The sequence below is a fragment of the Octodon degus genome, unplaced genomic scaffold (assembly GCF_000260255.1).
Source record: "Octodon degus isolate 3935 unplaced genomic scaffold, OctDeg1.0 scaffold00207, whole genome shotgun sequence".
Classification (NCBI taxonomy): domain Eukaryota; kingdom Metazoa; phylum Chordata; class Mammalia; order Rodentia; family Octodontidae; genus Octodon; species Octodon degus.
Genome location: NW_004524783.1, coordinates 3,610,760 through 3,629,494, shown reverse-complemented (window position 1 = coordinate 3,629,494; position 18,735 = coordinate 3,610,760). Strand labels below are relative to the sequence as shown.

The 18,735-nt window shown below is 41.9% G+C and overlaps 1 protein-coding gene across 14 annotated transcripts in view; it reads left to right on the top strand.

The window, feature by feature from the left end:
- The window catches only part of Trio (trio Rho guanine nucleotide exchange factor), a 374,802-nt gene that overhangs the window by 264,854 nt on the left and 91,213 nt on the right, over positions 1-18,735 (top strand). For all 14 annotated transcript variants that reach the window (XR_002818831.1, XM_004644739.1, XM_023704920.1 and 11 more), the window contains 9 exons: positions 7,175-7,369; positions 7,465-7,580; positions 8,248-8,314; positions 8,863-8,972; positions 10,723-10,792; positions 11,513-11,602; positions 13,735-13,827; positions 16,077-16,188; positions 17,415-17,605. Coding sequence is in view for 13 of the 14 variants with exons in the window: in XM_004644739.1 (XP_004644796.1) it covers positions 7,175-7,369; positions 7,465-7,580; positions 8,248-8,314; positions 8,863-8,972; positions 10,723-10,792; positions 11,513-11,602; positions 13,735-13,827; positions 16,077-16,188; positions 17,415-17,605 (1,044 nt within the window). In the remaining variant the exon portion in view is untranslated. The remainder of the gene's footprint in view (positions 1-7,174; positions 7,370-7,464; positions 7,581-8,247; positions 8,315-8,862; positions 8,973-10,722; positions 10,793-11,512; positions 11,603-13,734; positions 13,828-16,076; positions 16,189-17,414; positions 17,606-18,735) is intronic.

Sequence of the window (18,735 nt, the reverse complement as noted above, 5' to 3'; positions counted from 1 at the left end):
ACATTTAAAAATTAGATTATATTTTAAAAAATAGGATAAAGAATTCTATGCTTCTCATGTTTGCACATAAGTCCAAAAATCTCACCATACACAACCTTGAAGCAGGACAGTGGGACCTCCTCTTACTGAGTTTTTTCACGTCAAAAGAAATTACCAACAAAGTGAAAAGATAACCCACAAATTTGGAAAAAAATCATGACAAATAAGTACTCAGACAAAGGTCTGCTCTCTAGAATTTATAAAGAACTAAAAAACACTAGGGCCCCAAAACTTAAAGACCCAGTCCAGAAATGGGCAACTGAGATGAACACACACTTCTCAGAGGATGAAATTAAAGAAGCAAATACGTGAAAAAATGCCCTTTCTTTATTCCTTTTCTCTCTTGTTTTCTCCCTAGGCTATTTTGAGTGCTTGCTATATTTTATGAAGCACTCTTTGGTGTTGCCAGCTTGACTTTGTAAGATGATTGTATGTTTCCTTCCTCACCTTTAGCTGGTGAGAAGGTTGCAGTGGTGGCCTCACTCACTGCGCTGCTCCCGTTGTGGAGTACTCTGTGTTTGATGGCTTATGTCAGTGTCTCTGTTGCCGCTCCTCCTGGGCCTGCAAGACTGTAGTCACTCTCGCTGTCTAAAGAGTGAATATTTAATTATGTAGAATCACGTCTGTATGTTATAGATAGTACATGTGAGGAAATAGGAATTTTTTAAAAAACGAAGTAAGAATACACACATTGACCTCAATGTTTTCCCAAAGTAGTAACTACAGGGACTGATTTCTTTGACCTCAAAATGGTTTTGAGATTCTTCTAGTTTTCTTTCCTTACCTTTTTTTGCTAGCATGCCTGCACATAATAAACACATTCATCATCCTGGGGAACTGGAGCATGTGTAGCACGTCCTGGTCCTTCCACAGCTCATCCCCTCCCACCCTCCTATCTCCTACCCTCCCACCTCCCTCCTTCTAAGGCCTCCACTCCTAACCTGTGGTTTGTTTTTTGTTACTTTTAAAAGTTTATGATTGATTATTCTTTGGAATATTTTCAGAAGTGTCTCTGATTTTTGATGATAGACTTGAGCTTTTAAAAGAAGCCCAGAGTTCAGATTTAAAAGTGGAAATGATCAAAGTAAATAGTATATTTTGGTTAAAAAGCAATGTTTCTCTGCGATAACCCAAATGACTGTCTCCTATGACCCTTAACTTGGCTTCAAAAACTTAGCAAAGAAGAATTTTTTTTATTTATTTTTATTTATTTATTTATTTTTTTGTATTTTAGGGAAGGGTCTACAGGGTGTTCAGGATCTCACTATGTAGATCAGACTCATAGTGATCCGCCTGTTTACAGCCTCCCAAGAGCTGAGATTACAGGTGTGCACCACCATGCCCAGTCTCAATCGCCATCTCAGCACACCCCAGAGGCAGGGCCAGCATAGCAGGCCTGGGGCTATTTGGCCAGCCAGCAAAGAGGAATTCTTAAATTCCTTGGGTGACAATAGTTACTTTGTGTTGTGTTAATTCATGCAGTTTTAGGCCTTCTATTACCATTTGTCCTGCTGTTGTCACTGCTGTCTGCATTCTTCACCCAGGCTATAAGTTCATTTCCTGTCAGTCCTGAGGGTACTGGGCTGGCAGGCCCTGGCCTTTGGCCCAGACACCCGCAGGCCAGTGGGGCAACCAAGACTGCTTCCCAGGTTGAGGAGAAGACCTGGGACTCGGGGACACTGGGAGCCATAGCTGCCCCCCAAGTACCCTGAGCAGTTGGGAGAGCTGACCATCCTGTGTGTAGGTGAGGCTTGGGGCTTTTCCTTCCTGCACGAATGCCACATGCTGGGCTGGCACACTTCCTGTTTTTGTTAGTATTTAAATAGATAGTCATAGTCCGTAGGTGTAACATCTGTGCATGTTTCTTTGAATCCCCTTGTTTACTGAGGCATTGAGAGCACACCTAACAGCACACCCAGGGGAGAGTGAAATTGCTCCTGTCCCTGCTGCTCCGCCCGCAGGTGTCCAACTCAGACCAGGCACACAGCACATGATGAAGTGGGGTATCGAGGACAGAATTCCTCCATTATCCCTAAAATGTCCTTGTACTCAAGTCTGAGGTGTGTTTATTAGAAATTTAGGCACAGAGAGGCATTTTTTTAATTTTTGTACTTTGATGACAAAACAGGAAATCATACATGAAATTGTGAGTAACATTTGAGGTTTCCATTCCTCAGATACAGAAAACTGTTTCTTATTATGTCAAGAGGAACGTGCAGATTTGAAAAAAAGCATGCCTTTTTTTCTTAGCATTTGCTTCCCCTGGTTTCTGCCTGCCTCTTTCTGAATCAAGAATTGCCTGCTTTGGTGTTTGGAGATGTCTTTTTTAAAGAACGTTCAGAATAGTAATTTAAAAAATGTAAAATGATACAGAATTTCACTTGCCAAAATACTATGAATTTGATAGTATTTGTTATAGTGCATAGTGTTGTTTTCAACATAGTTGTTGAGATTATGAGATATATGCACACAAAATTGGAAAATGAAAGAAAAAAGTTATAAGAAAGTAAGAAGAGTGGAAGAGGAAAAAAACAAACAAACAAAAAAAAAACCACGAAGACCAAAAAAAAAGCATTGACTGCTCCCTTCCAGTGATGAGCAGAAATCCACAGTACAGTTATCCAAGTCATCCTGCGTACATATGTAGATATTTCTCTTTCCCTCATTCCCTGTCCTGTCCTCCTCTTAGCTCAGCGTGTAAGCAACTGCCTTGAAAGTACAAGGTTTTAAGTTTGATTCCCAGTACCAAAAAAAAAGTTGGTACTGTGAAAAGAGAATGAATCTATCCACTATCTTAAGTAAGACCTAATTCTCTATTCCTCTGTGACTCCTACTACAGTAATTTCTCCAAGTATCATACAAGGACCCCCTGCATCCAGGTCCTGAGCATTAACTCAAAAAGGACGTTTTGTCTTCAACCCAGACAGTGACATAGGCTCTCTGGGAGGGAAGCCTAAAAAGGAACCTGTGACAGCTCACTCCGTGGTTTCCAGGCTCGCTGCAGTTTGAAATCTAATGTCTTACTGGATCATGTAGAACTTTGCAGTCTTCCTGCACATGGCCTTTTTGGTCCTAATTAGTACCTGTTCCTAGTGCCAAATGCTCTGCCTTGTTCAAAAATGCCTCCACCCACGGACTATGTATCCTTCTTAGGTTTCTGATCCCCAAGAACATGATGAGTAGCTAAAGCTGTCTGGATTGAAAGACTTAAGAATTCAGTTTACTTTCATTGTCTCCATTCATTCACTGTGTCTCCCAAGGAAGGTGTTTGTATAATTTATATGCTTTGTAAGTTAAAATCTACTTTGGACTCTGTCTAGAGTTAACAATAGAATAAAGAATAAAAGAACCTTTCATTTTAAAAGTCACAGAAATTGTATTCAGTGGTGTTAGATAGCCAAAATACAAATTTAAGTTGAATTCATGTCTCATCTCAATACCAAGATAAATGCCAGAAGATTTTAAAGCCAGCAATGAAAACCTTAAAGTATTATACAAAATAATAGGAATTTTTAAAAACATACCCTTCGACAGGGAATTTTATCTAAATGGAATAAAACCAAATTTACATAAGAAAAGATTGACAAATTCATCTACACAAAAAACTTTTAAAACTTCTGAAAGATAGTCTACTGCATGCAAAGCCAAGGGCAAAAAGTGAATAATGAAGATCTCCAGCAGCTCATGTAACAACAAGCCAATTTCGCAGTACTAAAGATCTTTTACAAATCAGTAAGAAAAAATGACCAAGAAAATGGACAAAAGATACTGGTAAAGACAGTCACAGGAAGAGAATTACACATTGTTTGTTTGTTTGTTTGTTTGTTTGTTTGTTTGTTTTGGGTTTTGTTGTTGTTGTTTTTGAGACAGTTTCTTGCTATGTAGTTTAGGCTACTCTTGAATTCACTTATGTAGCCCAAACTGGCCTCAAGCTGATGGCTGTCTCTTGCCTCAACCTCCCAAAATTAAAAAAACTAGATCATACACTGTTGACAAGGCCCAGTTAGAATTGGGGTGACCCCTGTGGGCCCTCTGGCAATATCTCCCCAAACCACACACATCCACTTGGGGCTACTCCAAGGGCTCTATCCCCTGAGTGTATGTTCTCGGTCGTGTGCTTAGACACAGGCCATGTCATACACTAACAGGGCTCTTTTCGCTTTGTTGCTCTGGTCAGAGAACTATAAACGGTATGAAAGTCCCTCAGTAGAGAGGTATTAACTTAGGAAACATCCATGCGGTGAAATACAGTGCACCCTAAGCCCAACACTGCTTTTGTTATGATAGAGAAAACTAACCAAGATTTGTTAAGTTACATACCAGGTACACAACAGTGTTTATTGTATGCAAGCATTTATACAGAGATGTAAAGGAGAAAAGTACATGTGTACAGGTATATGCTGCACATTTATACAAATCATCTCTGGAGTCCCTGAGCATTGAAGCCAAAGGACATTAGAAGGTGGGGTGAAAAAAGTTTTATTTTGTATCTTTTTCTTTTTTTTACCTTTGGAAACTTGAATTAATAGCAGTTAAAATTAAAATAAGCTAAGTTAGAAAAGGATGGTGATAAGGCCAGGGAGATGACTCACTGGAATAAGTGCTTCCCTGGCAAGTACAAAGGCCTGAGTTCAATCCCCAGTTCCGCCAAAAAAAAGAAAAGAAAAGGATGGTATATTGGCAGATTTTGCATATCACACCATTCACTCATTCATTTATGTAATGTATTGGATCCCTGCTGTGTGGAAGAACTGAGTTCTGGGTTCATGGGTTGCACAATCTACTTACATAACAGTAATAACATTTATGTACGTGTAAAGTAGTAAGATAAAAGCAAAGTCCTTGTAAAAGGAAGGGCAGCAGTCTTTTAACAGAGTGTGGGAAATCCTCTCTGAGAAGACTTACTTAGATTAGCATTTTTTGTTGTTAAATGAAATTTATGCACTAAAGGCTTACACCAGTTGTGCTTTCAGAAATCTTTTATGTTTATCTAGTTTAATATAGTTAATGTTAGCCTATTGATACGATGTGCTTGGATTTGGTATGTTTTTGTGTTGCGTATACTATGTACACAAAAATCTTCCTGGTTTTAAAAATATATTTATTTGATACAGGTTCTTGCTATGCAGTTCAGACTCGTAGTGATCCTCCTGTCTCAGCCTCCCCAGTGCTGGGATTACAGGCATGTGCCCCCACACCCCATTTTGGGGCAGCACAGTGCACCCAGGATTCCAGAGCTGGCACGGCCGGCCTGTGGCACCAAGGATCGAACTCAGGTCCCTGTGCTTTCCAGGCAGGCGCTTAGACTGCTGAGCTGTCTCCCCAACTCCTTCCTGTGGGTTTTGGTAATTTGTTTTCTGTTTTAATACAGGTCACTAAATTGCCTTTCATTAACTTTGCCAGAAACTGTGTCTACACAAGGATGCATTGCATCTATCATGTGAGAATGTGCATTAGACTCAGGTACAAAACCAAGAAATAAATCACCACCCTTCAACACCTTGAGCAAAAACACGAAACAAACCACCATCCTTCGCTACTTTGAGCCTTAGAGTGCCCCAGGAACGTTCTTCACTTCTGAGTCTCTGTTACTAAAATCACCAGATACTTATTTTAAGCCCTTACGCATAGATATAATTTAGAACATCTACTCAGGTGGCCTTTGTGACAGGGAAAGCAGTATTAGTAAAGAAGCAAATATCTTTGGCCTCTGGAAGGGACATCTTCATGGAATGTGACAAGCAATAATCTTAACAAATGAATAAATTACACCCTCTATGAGAAAACCACAGGCAGACATCTGAAGGGCAGGCCAGGCAGGGAGGCAAGGTGCATGCAGCTCTATGGTGGTCCAGGAGCACCTGTTGGGAAGGTGGCCTTTATTTGAGCAGAAAAGTGAATGAACCCTAGAGATGGCAAGTGGAACTGTGTTCCAGAAGGAAGCACCAGTAGAACAAATGAGAGCCGGGAGCTGGGCGTGGGAGCAGACACTCATCCCAGGTGCTGCCTGGACGGGGTGCCCTGGGGTTCTGATTCAGACCTTCCATTTTACAAACTAAGACAGTTTATTTGGGCTTTGCACTCTGACCCTACTTTTGGGTCTTTTAAAAGTCTCTTTTCTTACAGCACTTAACCACTAGGAAGAATGTATGCAATGTGTTAATTACTGAAACTGTCCTACCAATTTGGTTTGAAACTGTCTCATTGTTATTTGTTTCTCAAAATTATGGGAAAAAAATCTCTTTTCTAAATATTCATCATAAATACTCTCCAGTTAAAGCTTCTATGATAGAATAACTTAACTTCTTTGAAAATGCAAAAGCCTACTAATAATAGTGAAATGGATGTGGCCTGAAAGTTGTGCTGAGAAGTCAGCATTATAGTGTTTTATGATTACTGTTAACTTTATGAAAAGTAAGTTATATGTAACTTGTTCTCAGAGCTCTTTTTTTGGACAAATAAAAATGAAATAACCTTGTGAGAGAATTCTTAAAGAGAAATAAAATTAGAACTACCTTTGTGAAGATAATTTCCTGAGCAGTGAATATTTCTTTGTATCTCTTGAGAGTTGAATACACAAGTGTGTGTGCACAGTGGAGGTGCTTCCTTGAGGGTTTGGTTGTGTGTCTACTAGGGTGGGCAGCCTTTGTTCCACATGCTTTAGGAAAACCAAAAAGTCATTTATCTACTTGCCCTCAGAGAGTTGTAGGTCTAAGTGGGCACTTAGAATTTAGTGTGTGTAACGCAGGGAGCTACATTTGCATGGTTGCTTTGAAACAAATACATACAGTATTCAAAGGGGGAGAGTAACAATTGTGGAGAGACTATGCTGAGTTTTCATTCATTCTACAGGGTCTTACTAATGAGCACCTATCATATGACATTGTTGATAGAAAGTGTAGGTTCTTTCTTTAAGGTTGTAAAAATGCCAGTCTTTGTGAAGAGCAAAAGAAAAACAGCCTGTCTGGACTCAGGAAGATGGGCTGGTTGGGCTCGGAGCTATGGTCTAAGCTTCCGTCCCCAACCATTTCCTCCCTCAGCCCAGGAGGTCAGACAGGTGGCCACTGCCTCTGTGTTTGGGTTTTTGACTGTTCGGTTCATTTGCTTCACAATACTTTCCTGGTGTTTTTTGCAGCAAACCAAAGAGAGAGTGAAGCTATTGATACAGCTGGCTGATGGCTTTTGTGAAAAAGGACATGCCCATGCAGCAGAGATAAAAAAATGTGTCACTGCAGTAGATAAGAGGTACAGAGATTTCTCTCTGCGGATGGAGAAGTACAGGACCTCTTTGGAGAAAGCCCTGGGAATTTCTTCAGATTCCAACAAATCGGTGAATTGTTTTGTACAGACTGAACAAGTTATGGTCTTCTTCCCATTGTCCTCTTTGCCAGTGGAATTAACTGGCTTCGTTGACTCATTCCACAGAGCAAAAGCCTTCAGCTTGATATCATCCCAGCCAGTGTCCCCGGGTCAGAGGTGAAGCTTCGTGACGCTGCTCATGAGCTCAACGAAGAGAAGCGGAAGTCTGCCCGCAGGAAAGAGTAAGCCAGTGTCTGAGAATGTCTTGGAGGTCCCTGAGAAAGCGAAGGAAATGTGGTTTGCACGTGCTAACTCCTGTACCTGCATTGCAGTCAGCTCTTGCTGCTCCAAGTCTGTTTAGCTTTTGCTGCCCAGACTTTTCTGGGCAGATCTGTCCCCTAACCCTTGTTCAGGCTCATCTTTGTCCTTGTGCCTCCCTTTCATATGGGAAACTAATGCAATGTGTTTAAAAGACACTAGTCAGTACACTAAATTATAAATAAATAAGGATTGTCTATCCAGAAGCACCTTTGTGCACCAGAGGCATGCAACAAAGTGAGGAGAGATGGGGGTTGTCACTGGGTAGGTAACAGATAGCATCCAAGGGGAAGGCCAGGGAAGCTGGTGCGAACCCCGCAGCCTTGCCGCACAAGGCACCACGTAGGTGCCTGGTACTGAGTTGTGAAACCTTGACCTCCAAGTACCTCAGTAAGACACTTTCCACCCACTTTTTTCCTTTAGAATTAGTGGCTGGATCCTAATGACTGTTTGTCTGTTCTTTATTTTCCAAAACCATTAGTCCTAATGCTTTTTAGATCCTCCTTGTTTACTACTCTCCATGGAATTGAGTGGCAGAGTAAGTGAGCATCTTGACTGTGAACTGAGCTGCTCTGTCCTGTTCTGTCTAAGGTTCATAATGGCTGAGCTGATTCAAACCGAAAAGGCTTATGTCAGAGACCTCCGGGAGTGTATGGATGTAAGTAAGTTTTCTGGGTGTTTTTTTTTTTTTCCTTTTGTTTAACTTGTCCATGTGGATTGAGTTTAACCTGCTCTTTTATTCTGCCTACTGGTGGGTCTTAGGATGGTCACAGGGTCTGAGTCGTGTCTCTACTCTTCTGTGCAGTTCTAGGCATGTGTACTGCTCATCACAGAGATGACGCAGCACTAAGCCACTCATTCCGCTTATCACATGAGCGCCTGGCTGACACTCTCTTTGTACAGAATTTTACAGCAGCTTCAGACAGATGTGCCTGTAACTATGATAGAAGCTGTTGCTCAGGAGTATTGTGGTTAACAGTTGCTGTACTGTTTAGAATAGGTTAATTTTAAAATTTGAAACTAAGAATCTGTCACACGTTAATCGCAACTGAAGAGCTTTCTCTAAAGAAGACTTTCATATGTTTTAGGAAAGGTTCCATTAGATGTGCATTTATTTACACATTGACTCTGAGCATGTACTTAGAAGTGTCAGAAACAACTGTTTTTTGAAATTCTGGCATTGACTTTTGTTTCCTTCCTGGGCAGACCTACTTGTGGGAGATGACCAGTGGAGTGGAGGAGATCCCACCTGGCATTGTAAACAAAGAACTCATTATCTTCGGAAATATGCAGGAAATCTATGAGTTTCATAATAAGTGAGTGGCTTTGTCTTTTGAAAGTTGTTACTTTTGCAGTCTGAGTGTTAAAGTTTCATCACAAACAATTGAACTATGTAGATTTCAGTGATTTTTTTTTTTTGTGTGTGTGTGTGTGTGTGTGTTATTGAAATTTGCATGAAGTCTATCAGTCTTTGTCCAGATAGACTAACATTCTAGTAAGTCACTAGAATAATACCGCCTTGATTGAATAGTTGTACTTACATTCTGCAGAATTATGATTAGGAAAACTGAAACTGTTAGTGAAAGAATCCCAGCTTCTCTCAGGTTACTTCTTGGGGTGGAGGAAAAAAGCACTCTGTCTGCGGCTACAGGCTGTGGTTCAGTCCTTTGTGCCAGGAGAGGAACTGGTAAGGAACTCATGTGGTCTGGCCAACATAAAGTACACTTTGTATCAGCCATGGGAAGCTCCTGCTTTTATTTATTTATTTAAATTCCTTATTCATGCACAATATTTGTTCATATTTATGAGTATGAAGCTTTCGTTCATGGATGCACTGATAGTTAACTCAGTGTGTTATCTTTCACCTTAAACTTTTTTACTTTTTTCTTTATGATGAATATATTCAAATTGCTGTCTTCTGTTTTGAGATATTTAATGCATAATTGTTAATTGTATTCTCGTTGTTACGCTATAGAACATAGAAGTATTCCTCCTGTGCCGTGATAGCATGGTACCCATTGACTGACCTCTCCCTGTCCTCCCGCTCCACTCCTGTCCCCAGCCTCTGGTACCACTATTGTGCTCTGAACTTCTATGAAGTCAGCTTTGTTAGATTCCACTAGTGAGTGAGATCTTGTAGTATTTATCTTTCCATACCTGGCTTATTTCACTTAACATAATTTCATCCAGGTCCATTTAATGTGGTCTCAAATAAGATTTCATGCCTTTTTGTGACTGAGTTTCATTTACTATAGCAAAAAACAAAAACAAAAAATACCCTAGGAATAAATTTAACTTGAAAGATGAAAAATCTCTTCTATAAAAGTACAAACTACTGAGGAAAGAACATCTTAACAGGATACAAGTAAATGAAAAGATAGTTCATGTTCATGGAGAAGGATTAATAGTGTTAAAACATCTGCAACATCTAACTGCCCAAAGTGATCTGTGAGTTTGCCGCCATTATGCTCAGTATACCGTGATATTCTGCACTGAATGAGGACAGCTGTCTCAGAATTTGTATGATTTTTACTTTCAAGAGTTAAAGAAAGCAGCAAGGGTGCCCATTCCTTTAAGTAGCATCTGCACAGCCTGGTAGCCAGTTGTGGGCCAACAGTGGGCCATGCCGGTGGGTATGCTCGGCCCTCCCCAGCCCACCGCTGGGGGCTCAGAAATGCCAGACGAGTTCTCTGATTCTCTGATTGACCATTCATATCCCTAAATCCCATCTTCCTTACCCAATGCTATTATTTTCCTAGAAGTAAGCTCTTGGGTCAAGTTCTGATAGAAGACCAAGTGGATTAACTGTCTAGAAAGAGTAACTTACACTAGTTAAGAGGTACAGATTGGTTCTTCAAATCTAGAGGGCGTAGATTTTCATTTCCAGCATATCTCATGGGGCTGGAGAGCCGGCTCAGTAGAATAAGCGCTTCCCTGGCAAGCACAAGGGCCTAAATTCAATCCTCAGTTCTGCCATAAAAAAAAAAAAAAAAAAAAAGAGCATATCTCATTATGGAAATGTTTTAAAATGCCTTCATAATGCAATAATGTTTTTATTCTCTACAGCATCTTCCTAAAGGAGCTAGAAAAATATGAGCAGCTGCCAGAGGACGTTGGACATTGTTTTGTTACCTGGGTAATGAGAACTCAGCTGCGCGTTCTCTCGTGGTCGGGGGTGGCGCTGAAGAAACTGGAAGGAATGCTGTTCATTTCGCCGTCTGCATCTTCTGCTGCTTTCTTTGCATACAGAGCAACAAACTTACCTAAGGCCATTACTTTGTGCACTTAGTTGTTACTGTGAAGGAGTTGCTTACTGGCAGTAGAGATGGTTTGAAATAGAACAACCAGTGTGTTGGGCCTGTGTTAGTAACCCTGACAGTTTGCTAGTGGGTGAAACCCCGTCCTGCCCAGGGGTGTGAGTGAGGCATCGTACAGTTCACAGGGGAGGTAGACACACAGGTCCATGCAGGACCTGGGGAGGGAGAGGATGGTGCCCGGCCTGACTTGCCACAGGAAAGGTTTTTGGGTTTCTTTTCTTTTTGGTTTTCTTTTCCTCTTTTTCTTTCCTTTTGCACTACTACTATGGATTAAAGACAGGGACACCCTGAGCTACACCTCCCCCTTTGTTTTTTTAAGACAGGATTTCATAACATTGCCCAAACAGGGCTCAGACTTAAATTCGCCTATTCTGATATTGCAGGTATGCACCAGTGTGCCCAGCAGGTTTCTTTTAGTTAAGACTTACACTTTTTTTTAACTGACAGTTTCTTTCTGTATTAAAGGCTGTCACACTATGATGTGTTGGGGTCTGAATGAGATAGTCTAATTTGTTTTGTTTTGTTTTGTTTTGCTGTAGGCAGACAAGTTTCAGATGTATGTCACATATTGTAAAAATAAGCCTGATTCTACTCAGCTGATATTGGAACATGCAGGGTCTTACTTTGATGTAAGTAATAAATTACCAAAGAAGTTATGAGGTTTTCCAGTTTATATTGAGTACACATAAAATAATACTACTTGTAATTGTACCTAATTGCTGGGAAAATGTTTTCTTTTTTTTTCTTTGTTTTTTCTTTCTGTAGAACCGGGAATTGAACTCAGGCCTTATGCTTGCCAGGGAAGCGCTTGTTCCACTGAGCCATCTCCCTGGCCCTGCATTTTCTTATCATAATGTGTGTGTGTGTGTGTGTGTGTGTGTGTGTGTGTAAAATTGGAATATAGTTTCTTCTGTTTTTCATAGATCCTACGTAAGTACTAGATACCCTCTACCTGTAAGAAATTGATTTTAATACATGTTTGTGTGTATGTATGTCACTACTTTTTGTATGCAACCATGGACTTTTATGAATATACTATACATAAAAGTATAAACATAATACAAGTTTTCCTCTATAAAACAAAAATAGTGGGCTGGGGAGATGGCTCAGTGGAATAAGCGCTTCCTTGGCAAGCGCAAGGGCCTGAGTTCAGTTCCTGGTTCCGCAAAAATAAATAAATAAATAAATAAAGCAAAAATAGCTGTGGTTTGGTTTGGTCTTTTGAGACAGGGTCTCACTATGCAGTTCAGGCTGGCCTTGAGCTCACTTTGTAGCCCATGCTGGTCTCGAACTCGCAAGGATCCTCCTGCCTCAGCCTCCTGAGTGGTGGGATTACAAGCATGCGCCACCACGCCCAGCTTGTGGTAAATTTTTAATTATGTATTTTTCCTATTTTAATTTCATATGTTATAAATTTCTGAAAGTGATCCACCCATAGACTTTTAGCACTGTAATAGCAAGGCTCAGTCGGAAGGTTCCCTGCATTCTCACTGAGTGAGCATAGGTTCAGGTCGTTTCTTGAGGACATTGAGGGGAGTTGTGCAGAAGCAGATGGAGCATTGTGGTACAACATTCAGAATCCTTTTGGGTTTAGTCAGATGTGTGCCTGATACATTTTGACTTCTGATGAAGTATTTTTTGAGTGTTACATATACTTTGGTTTCGGAGGCTGAGAGGACATCTCACTTATTTTTCTGTTATCATGCTTGCATAGAAAAATGCAATCATGCCTTTTAAAGTGAAAGTCTGGGAAGTACGAATAAAACTTAGTTTGTATCTTTGCAATAAAATGCTATTTTAGTTATTGCTCTTATGGAATAGCAATTATGTGTCACTGACTTTGAATACACAAAGCTTCCTGCCAGCCTCGTGCTGCCTTGTTTTTTTAATACGTCACATGAACCCTCACCCTTGTCTTCCTCATTAGATAAAACCTAGCAGTTTCTTCATGCAGACCTGAATTATTTAAAGCCTGAGCAGTGAGAATGTGCAGCACATTCTGCTATCAAAGCCATTTAAAAACTCTTGCAGGGCCAGCCAAATAGCTCAGTGGATTAAAGCGCCTGCAAGCAGGCACAGGGGCCGGGGTTCAATCCCGGACTGGCCATGCCAGCCCTGCCCCCAGGGTGCGTTGAGGCAGTGATTGAGACTTGGCGTGGTGGCGTGTGCCTGTAATCCCAGCACTTGGGAGTCTGTAAATGGGAGAATCACTACAAGTCCAATCTAGTAGAACACCCTGTAGTCCCTTCCCTAAAATACAGGAAAAAAAAAAAAAAAAAAAAAACTATATCCATCAGGATAAAGGAAGTCGTTCTGGTCTGACAGACTTCACATGCCTTTAACATTTGCTTCTTAAAGAGGCTTTCTGGTATAACTTCCCCACCCTCCATAATGCCTCTTGGCCTGCTAGGGTTCTCTGTAGCAGCCAGCACTGCGGGACAGTCACCAGGTACTCCTCTAGCTCTCAGCTAGTGTTGAACAGCTCCGACACTAAGAAATTCAAACAGCAGCAGCTCTGTCTATGCATATGACACAGTCCCAAGAGCTGAAGTGAAAAATCTTCCCCTTTACTCAGGTTTTCTGCCTTCATCCTGATAAGGATTCTTTTTTTAAATATTCTCATCACCTTTTAAGAAATAGGAAGTTTATTATTTCAGCGGGATCGAATGCTTGCCTGGCATGTGAAAATGAGTGTGGTATTATAGCTGTGTTACACTGTGCAAGCCCGTGATGAGATTTTGTTTTATTTCTTTAAATATAGGAGATACAGCAGCGGCATGGTTTAGCCAATTCCATCTCTTCCTACCTTATTAAACCAGTTCAGCGAATAACAAAGTATCAGCTCCTTTTAAAAGTATGTATGAAGAATCTTTAGCCTGCAAAATTTCACAAATTGTGGATTGTATCTTGACCTTTTCTTCTCTATATTGCCTTGAAGTTTTGGAAACTAAAAGTTCTATGCTTTGGCATTTCTTGTCCTACACAGTTTCTCATTATAGCACTTAAATTAGAGCATATTCTTGACTTTGTACTGTGCCGACTGGTCCTGTCTCTAATAGGAAGTGTGATGGCGGTGAGAAGCTGTTGCCTCATGGTCGCTGGGTGCCCTTGGCGCCGGGTCACAGCATGCTGGCTGTGGCTGGCATCCTGCTATGTACTTTGCATGCATTTATGTAAGGCAGTGCTGGTCTGCAGGTGTGGAGACGACCCTGGGAAGATCAGAAGGCACCCAGAGTCATCATGGCACCTACTTGTCTGGTCATGGCTTTGAACTCAGCTCTAGCCAGTGCCTGTGTTTTCCACTAAATCTTTAAAGAAGCTATGCACACACTGTTCCCTGTTACTGCTAGTGGTTTATCACATACACTTATGGGGCAGGTTTATACAAATCACAAGCCAAACTGGCTTGTGCTTTTTCTTGGTTATGCTTGATTATAATTAAAATCACACCAGAAAAAAAAATCTAATAATGGTTGGTTTTGACAATACAGAGTTAAAGAAAATCTAGAATTTGTGATATGAGTCGTCACAAAATGTATTATGTATCACTGATACACATTTGCTTGACTATATAAAAATAATCTGCAGCTTATGTCAGGTGATGTGTACTGTGCCATTTCCTTGGCTGGTGAATTAAGCATTAGAATGGTCAAACCATCCATTAACCCCAGTGTCAAAATTTTATGACCCTACTGTGTCCTGGGTGCCTTCCTTGCCACTGAAGTAATAGGTTACAGTGTATTTTTAGCTGTGAAAGAAATCCAGAACTTGAAGTTGACTGCCTGAAACTCTTCTTTGTAAGAAAAAGAAATCTAGAAACAATTTGAATAAACTGCATGCTTTTGTGCAAATAATATTATCATCCTAAGATGTTGGTTCTGGGAAGACTCTTGTGTTCTTCCCTGCCTTGTGCATACCAGGCACGCGCTCTACCACTGAGCCAGTCCCAGTCTCTCTCCTGTGTGTTTATGTTTGAATCTCATTAAAGGATTTTATGGTCATGACTACAGAAATACTTGGGTATTTCCTATAAACATGGAGTAAAAAATCAGGAAGCTAATTTGTTCATATTCAAATCTGCCCTTTGCTGTCTAGTTCTGCAGTTTACCAAAGGCAGTTTACACTTTGGTGTCCTTAAGGATTTTTTTTAAATATATGGAATCAGTTTGTAAGCCTTGCCTCATACTGCCAAGAAGTCCTTCAGGGCAACAGTAATGGGCTGCATGGATCTTCTTAACAAGTGAGGTTTTCTGCCAGTGAAGGTAGTCATTGGACATTGCATTTTTAAAGTTTTTGCTGAGCTGTTCAGTCATAGATAAACATCATCTGGTCACGTGTAGAGGTGCTTGTCAGCTAAGTGAGTTACTCCAAACTGTCCAGCCTGGGGCCAGAGCTGACCACATTCATCCTTTGGGCTGGTCGCACACCTGCTGTTGTTACTGTGTCTGACTAGTCATAGCCATTCACACCCCAGTAAGACATAGCTCAGAGCCTATGACAATGCAGACTTGCTCTGCCTGCTGCCGTTCATTCAGCATTCCCTGCATAGCCCTGAGCTGCACGTGCACGCACAGGTCTCCCCAGGACCGTTGCCTTCTCAGAGCTCTCCTAACCCTGCACACACAGGAGAGGTCTGTGATGGTTGGTGCGCATGCATTACCCTGGCCACTGCTAGGTTCTGGCTGACTGAGTGGGCGTTGTGTTGGTGGCCTCAGGGTACAGAGCCATTCTGGGGTCGTGTGGTCAGTATAGCAGCTAGATTCTGGCATGGCCATCAGTTGCAGTTGGTAGCTGATAATGTGTTATTTACCAGTTATACCTTTCCACTTAATGTTTTTTACGCTGGAGAGTTAACAGCTCTGCTAATTCCATCTGAAGAAAAGAAAGCCATATCTGGTTTACTCTGATATCCTGACTTGATTAGGACAAACCCTGCCATCCAGTGATAGCATCCATGGTGGCATCTATCCACTCACTTTCAATGAGATTATATGTCCAGTTGACCAGTGTGCTCTTACCTTGAGAACCGTGAGTTATCATAGATTCTTATCGTTGGTGGCGCATTTTGTGGTCCTTCTAGTTCACAGTATTGGTGTTCTGCAGGAGCTGCTCACGTGCTGTGAGGAAGGGAAGGGGGAAATTAAGGATGGCCTCGAGGTGATGCTCAGTGTGCCAAAGCGAGCCAATGACGCCATGCACCTCAGCATGCTGGAAGGTAACGGGACTCCACTGCCCTGGCTTGTATCTGTACGACTTTACTTTCCACTGTTATGTAGACCAGTTTCTCAGTGATGTAAACCACGAGAGTTTGGTGGCTCTTCACAATATCATCAAGGGTTCAGCTTACTTCTCTCCATGTTCCATGTTCTGATTGGCCAGGTTCTGGATCTTTTAGACTGCATTTACATTGCATCTGGGAAGAAGTAAGGAAGGAAGGTGGGTGGGGAACCCCACAGACAAGCAGGTGCTACCAGTGTCCTAGTGCCCTCTTCACTTCGCAGAGCAGGAGCTGCTCCTGTCTGCAGAGAGGGCTGCAGTGCCTATTTGTAGTGACTGAGAAGCAGCTCCTGCTGGGAGGAGAGTGAAATGGGACGCACTGAGCAGCCTCTGCCCAGAGCGCATTTGCCAAGGCCTGGGGGCCACTTCCACAGCAAGATAAGCAGTTACAAAGGCAGTGCATGGCCAGAGCAAGGCAGACTAATGCAGAGTGTCCCAGACTTAGAGGATGGGTGGCATGGGATGTCTCAGCGAGCCAAGGCCAGGGGCTGGGGAGAGAGCTCAGCAGTCTAAAGGTCTGCCTGGTTTGATCCCCCGTACTGCATGCATGCCGGCCCTGCTCCCGGGTATGCTGTGCCAGCCACAGAGATTGGGCGTGGTGGTGCACACCTGTAATCCCAGCGCTGGCAAGGCTGAAACGGGAGGATCACTACAGTCTGAGCTGCTGTAGTGAGACCCTGTACCAAATACATTTTTAAAAAAACCCACCAACAACTAAAGAGCCAAGGCCAGACAGTGCCTAGAGAAAAGCCTGGGACCAGAGCAAAGTTCTGGGAAGGGCGTTGGGGCTGAGAAAGCAAAAAGGATCAAGGCTGAGTGGGAAATGCAGGCAGTGTGTGGGTGTCTTGGATGAAGGAGGTGATTCCTTGGAGGAATGCCTGAGTGTAACGTGGGGAGCAGAGGTGAGGGCCAACCAGATCTCTTGTGGTCTGAATGAAGTCACTGGGGAGGGAGGGGACCCAAAGAAAGTAATGCTTAGAAAAAAGTACTGTATCCTTTTTGTTCAGTTCAGAGGTTTAGAGACTAGATTCCAAGACTGGTAAACTGACTGAGGCCGACTAGGCTTTAATGAGCATTTTACCAATGTTCAAGTACTGTCCTATGTGTCACTTTTAAAACATAGTTTTCTTTTACATTGGTTTGTTTGCTCTTATCATGTTACAGGTTTTGATGAAAACATTGAATCTCAGGGAGAGCTCATCCTGCAGGAGTCCTTCCAAGTTTGGGACCCCAAAACCTTAATTCGAAAGGGTCGAGAACGGCATCTCTTCCTTTTTGAAATGTCCTTAGTATTTAGTAAAGAAGTAAAAGATTCCAGTGGAAGAAGCAAATACCTTTACAAAAGCAAATTGTTTGTAAGTATAGACATTGAGAATTTTAAGTTCACAAATAGCACAGTTGCAATCTTTTTGTAGGTGGAGAAAAAGCCAACATTTGTAGCCTTTGGTTTAACCTTAGACTATTCTCAATTCTGTTCTCATCTTCAGTGCAATTCTCTGCCCCCGCCCAAGTCCACTAGGGGGCAGGGTGGAGTTTCATATATGGGAGAATTGCTTTCAATAAATAACACTGTCTAGCCACAGAACAAAAAAAAAAAACATTTTGTAAATGAATTTACAATTGTACCCTAAGTGCTTTAACTAAGCTGTCATACCATTAGTTTTTAACCCGTAGACATTGCGCTACATTCAAGCAACCTTGCTGGGTGGCTCACTGCTTTGTTTTTGTTTTGGGGGGTATTTTTGGCAGGGGGAATAGATATAAGGATCCAACCCAGAAGTGCTGTATTACTGAGCTGCAACTGTAGCCTCTTTTCTTTTTCTTTTTCTTTTTCTTTTTTTTTTGTCTTGGAACAGCACCTCACTAAATTGCTTATGTGAAACTCAAACTCAAGGTCAGGTGTCAATCCTGACCTTCCCTAAGTGCTGGAGTTACAGGCATGCACCACTACACCTGGCTTTACTACAGATTCTGAGTGATGAACTTGAATCTTTTTTTGTTAAAGATAAATTTATGAAAAGAAAATTACAAATTTATGGGTTTTTTTTAAATGACAAGGTATTAGAGAAAGTGTGTGTAAGCAGCAATAAAGTTTGAAAGAGCTGTAGGGCATCTGTGTAAGACCGCGCACTTGGGTGCTTGGCAGCCCCAGTGCTGTGTGCTCATTGCTGCCCGGTCTGCCAGTGTCCTTCAGGTGACGGACATGTACCTGGCCCCGTGACCAGCCCAGCTGGCTTCCATAAAGTCGTAGTCCACTCTTAGAACAGTCTACGCCAGGGCTGTCCTCCAGGTACTGTGCATGTCCATCTTCCTCAAGGGCCATCTCAGGGCTGTCCACACAGAACTTGCTGGGCAGGGTCAGATGAAGAGAAGCTTGGGTGAGACCAAGGGGAAATCACTGCCTGCCGAAGAATAGAAGCTGCCAGCATGCTGGGTTGTGTAGTGGCAGGTTTCTTCTAAATGCTGGTTGATACATGGAGTTTGG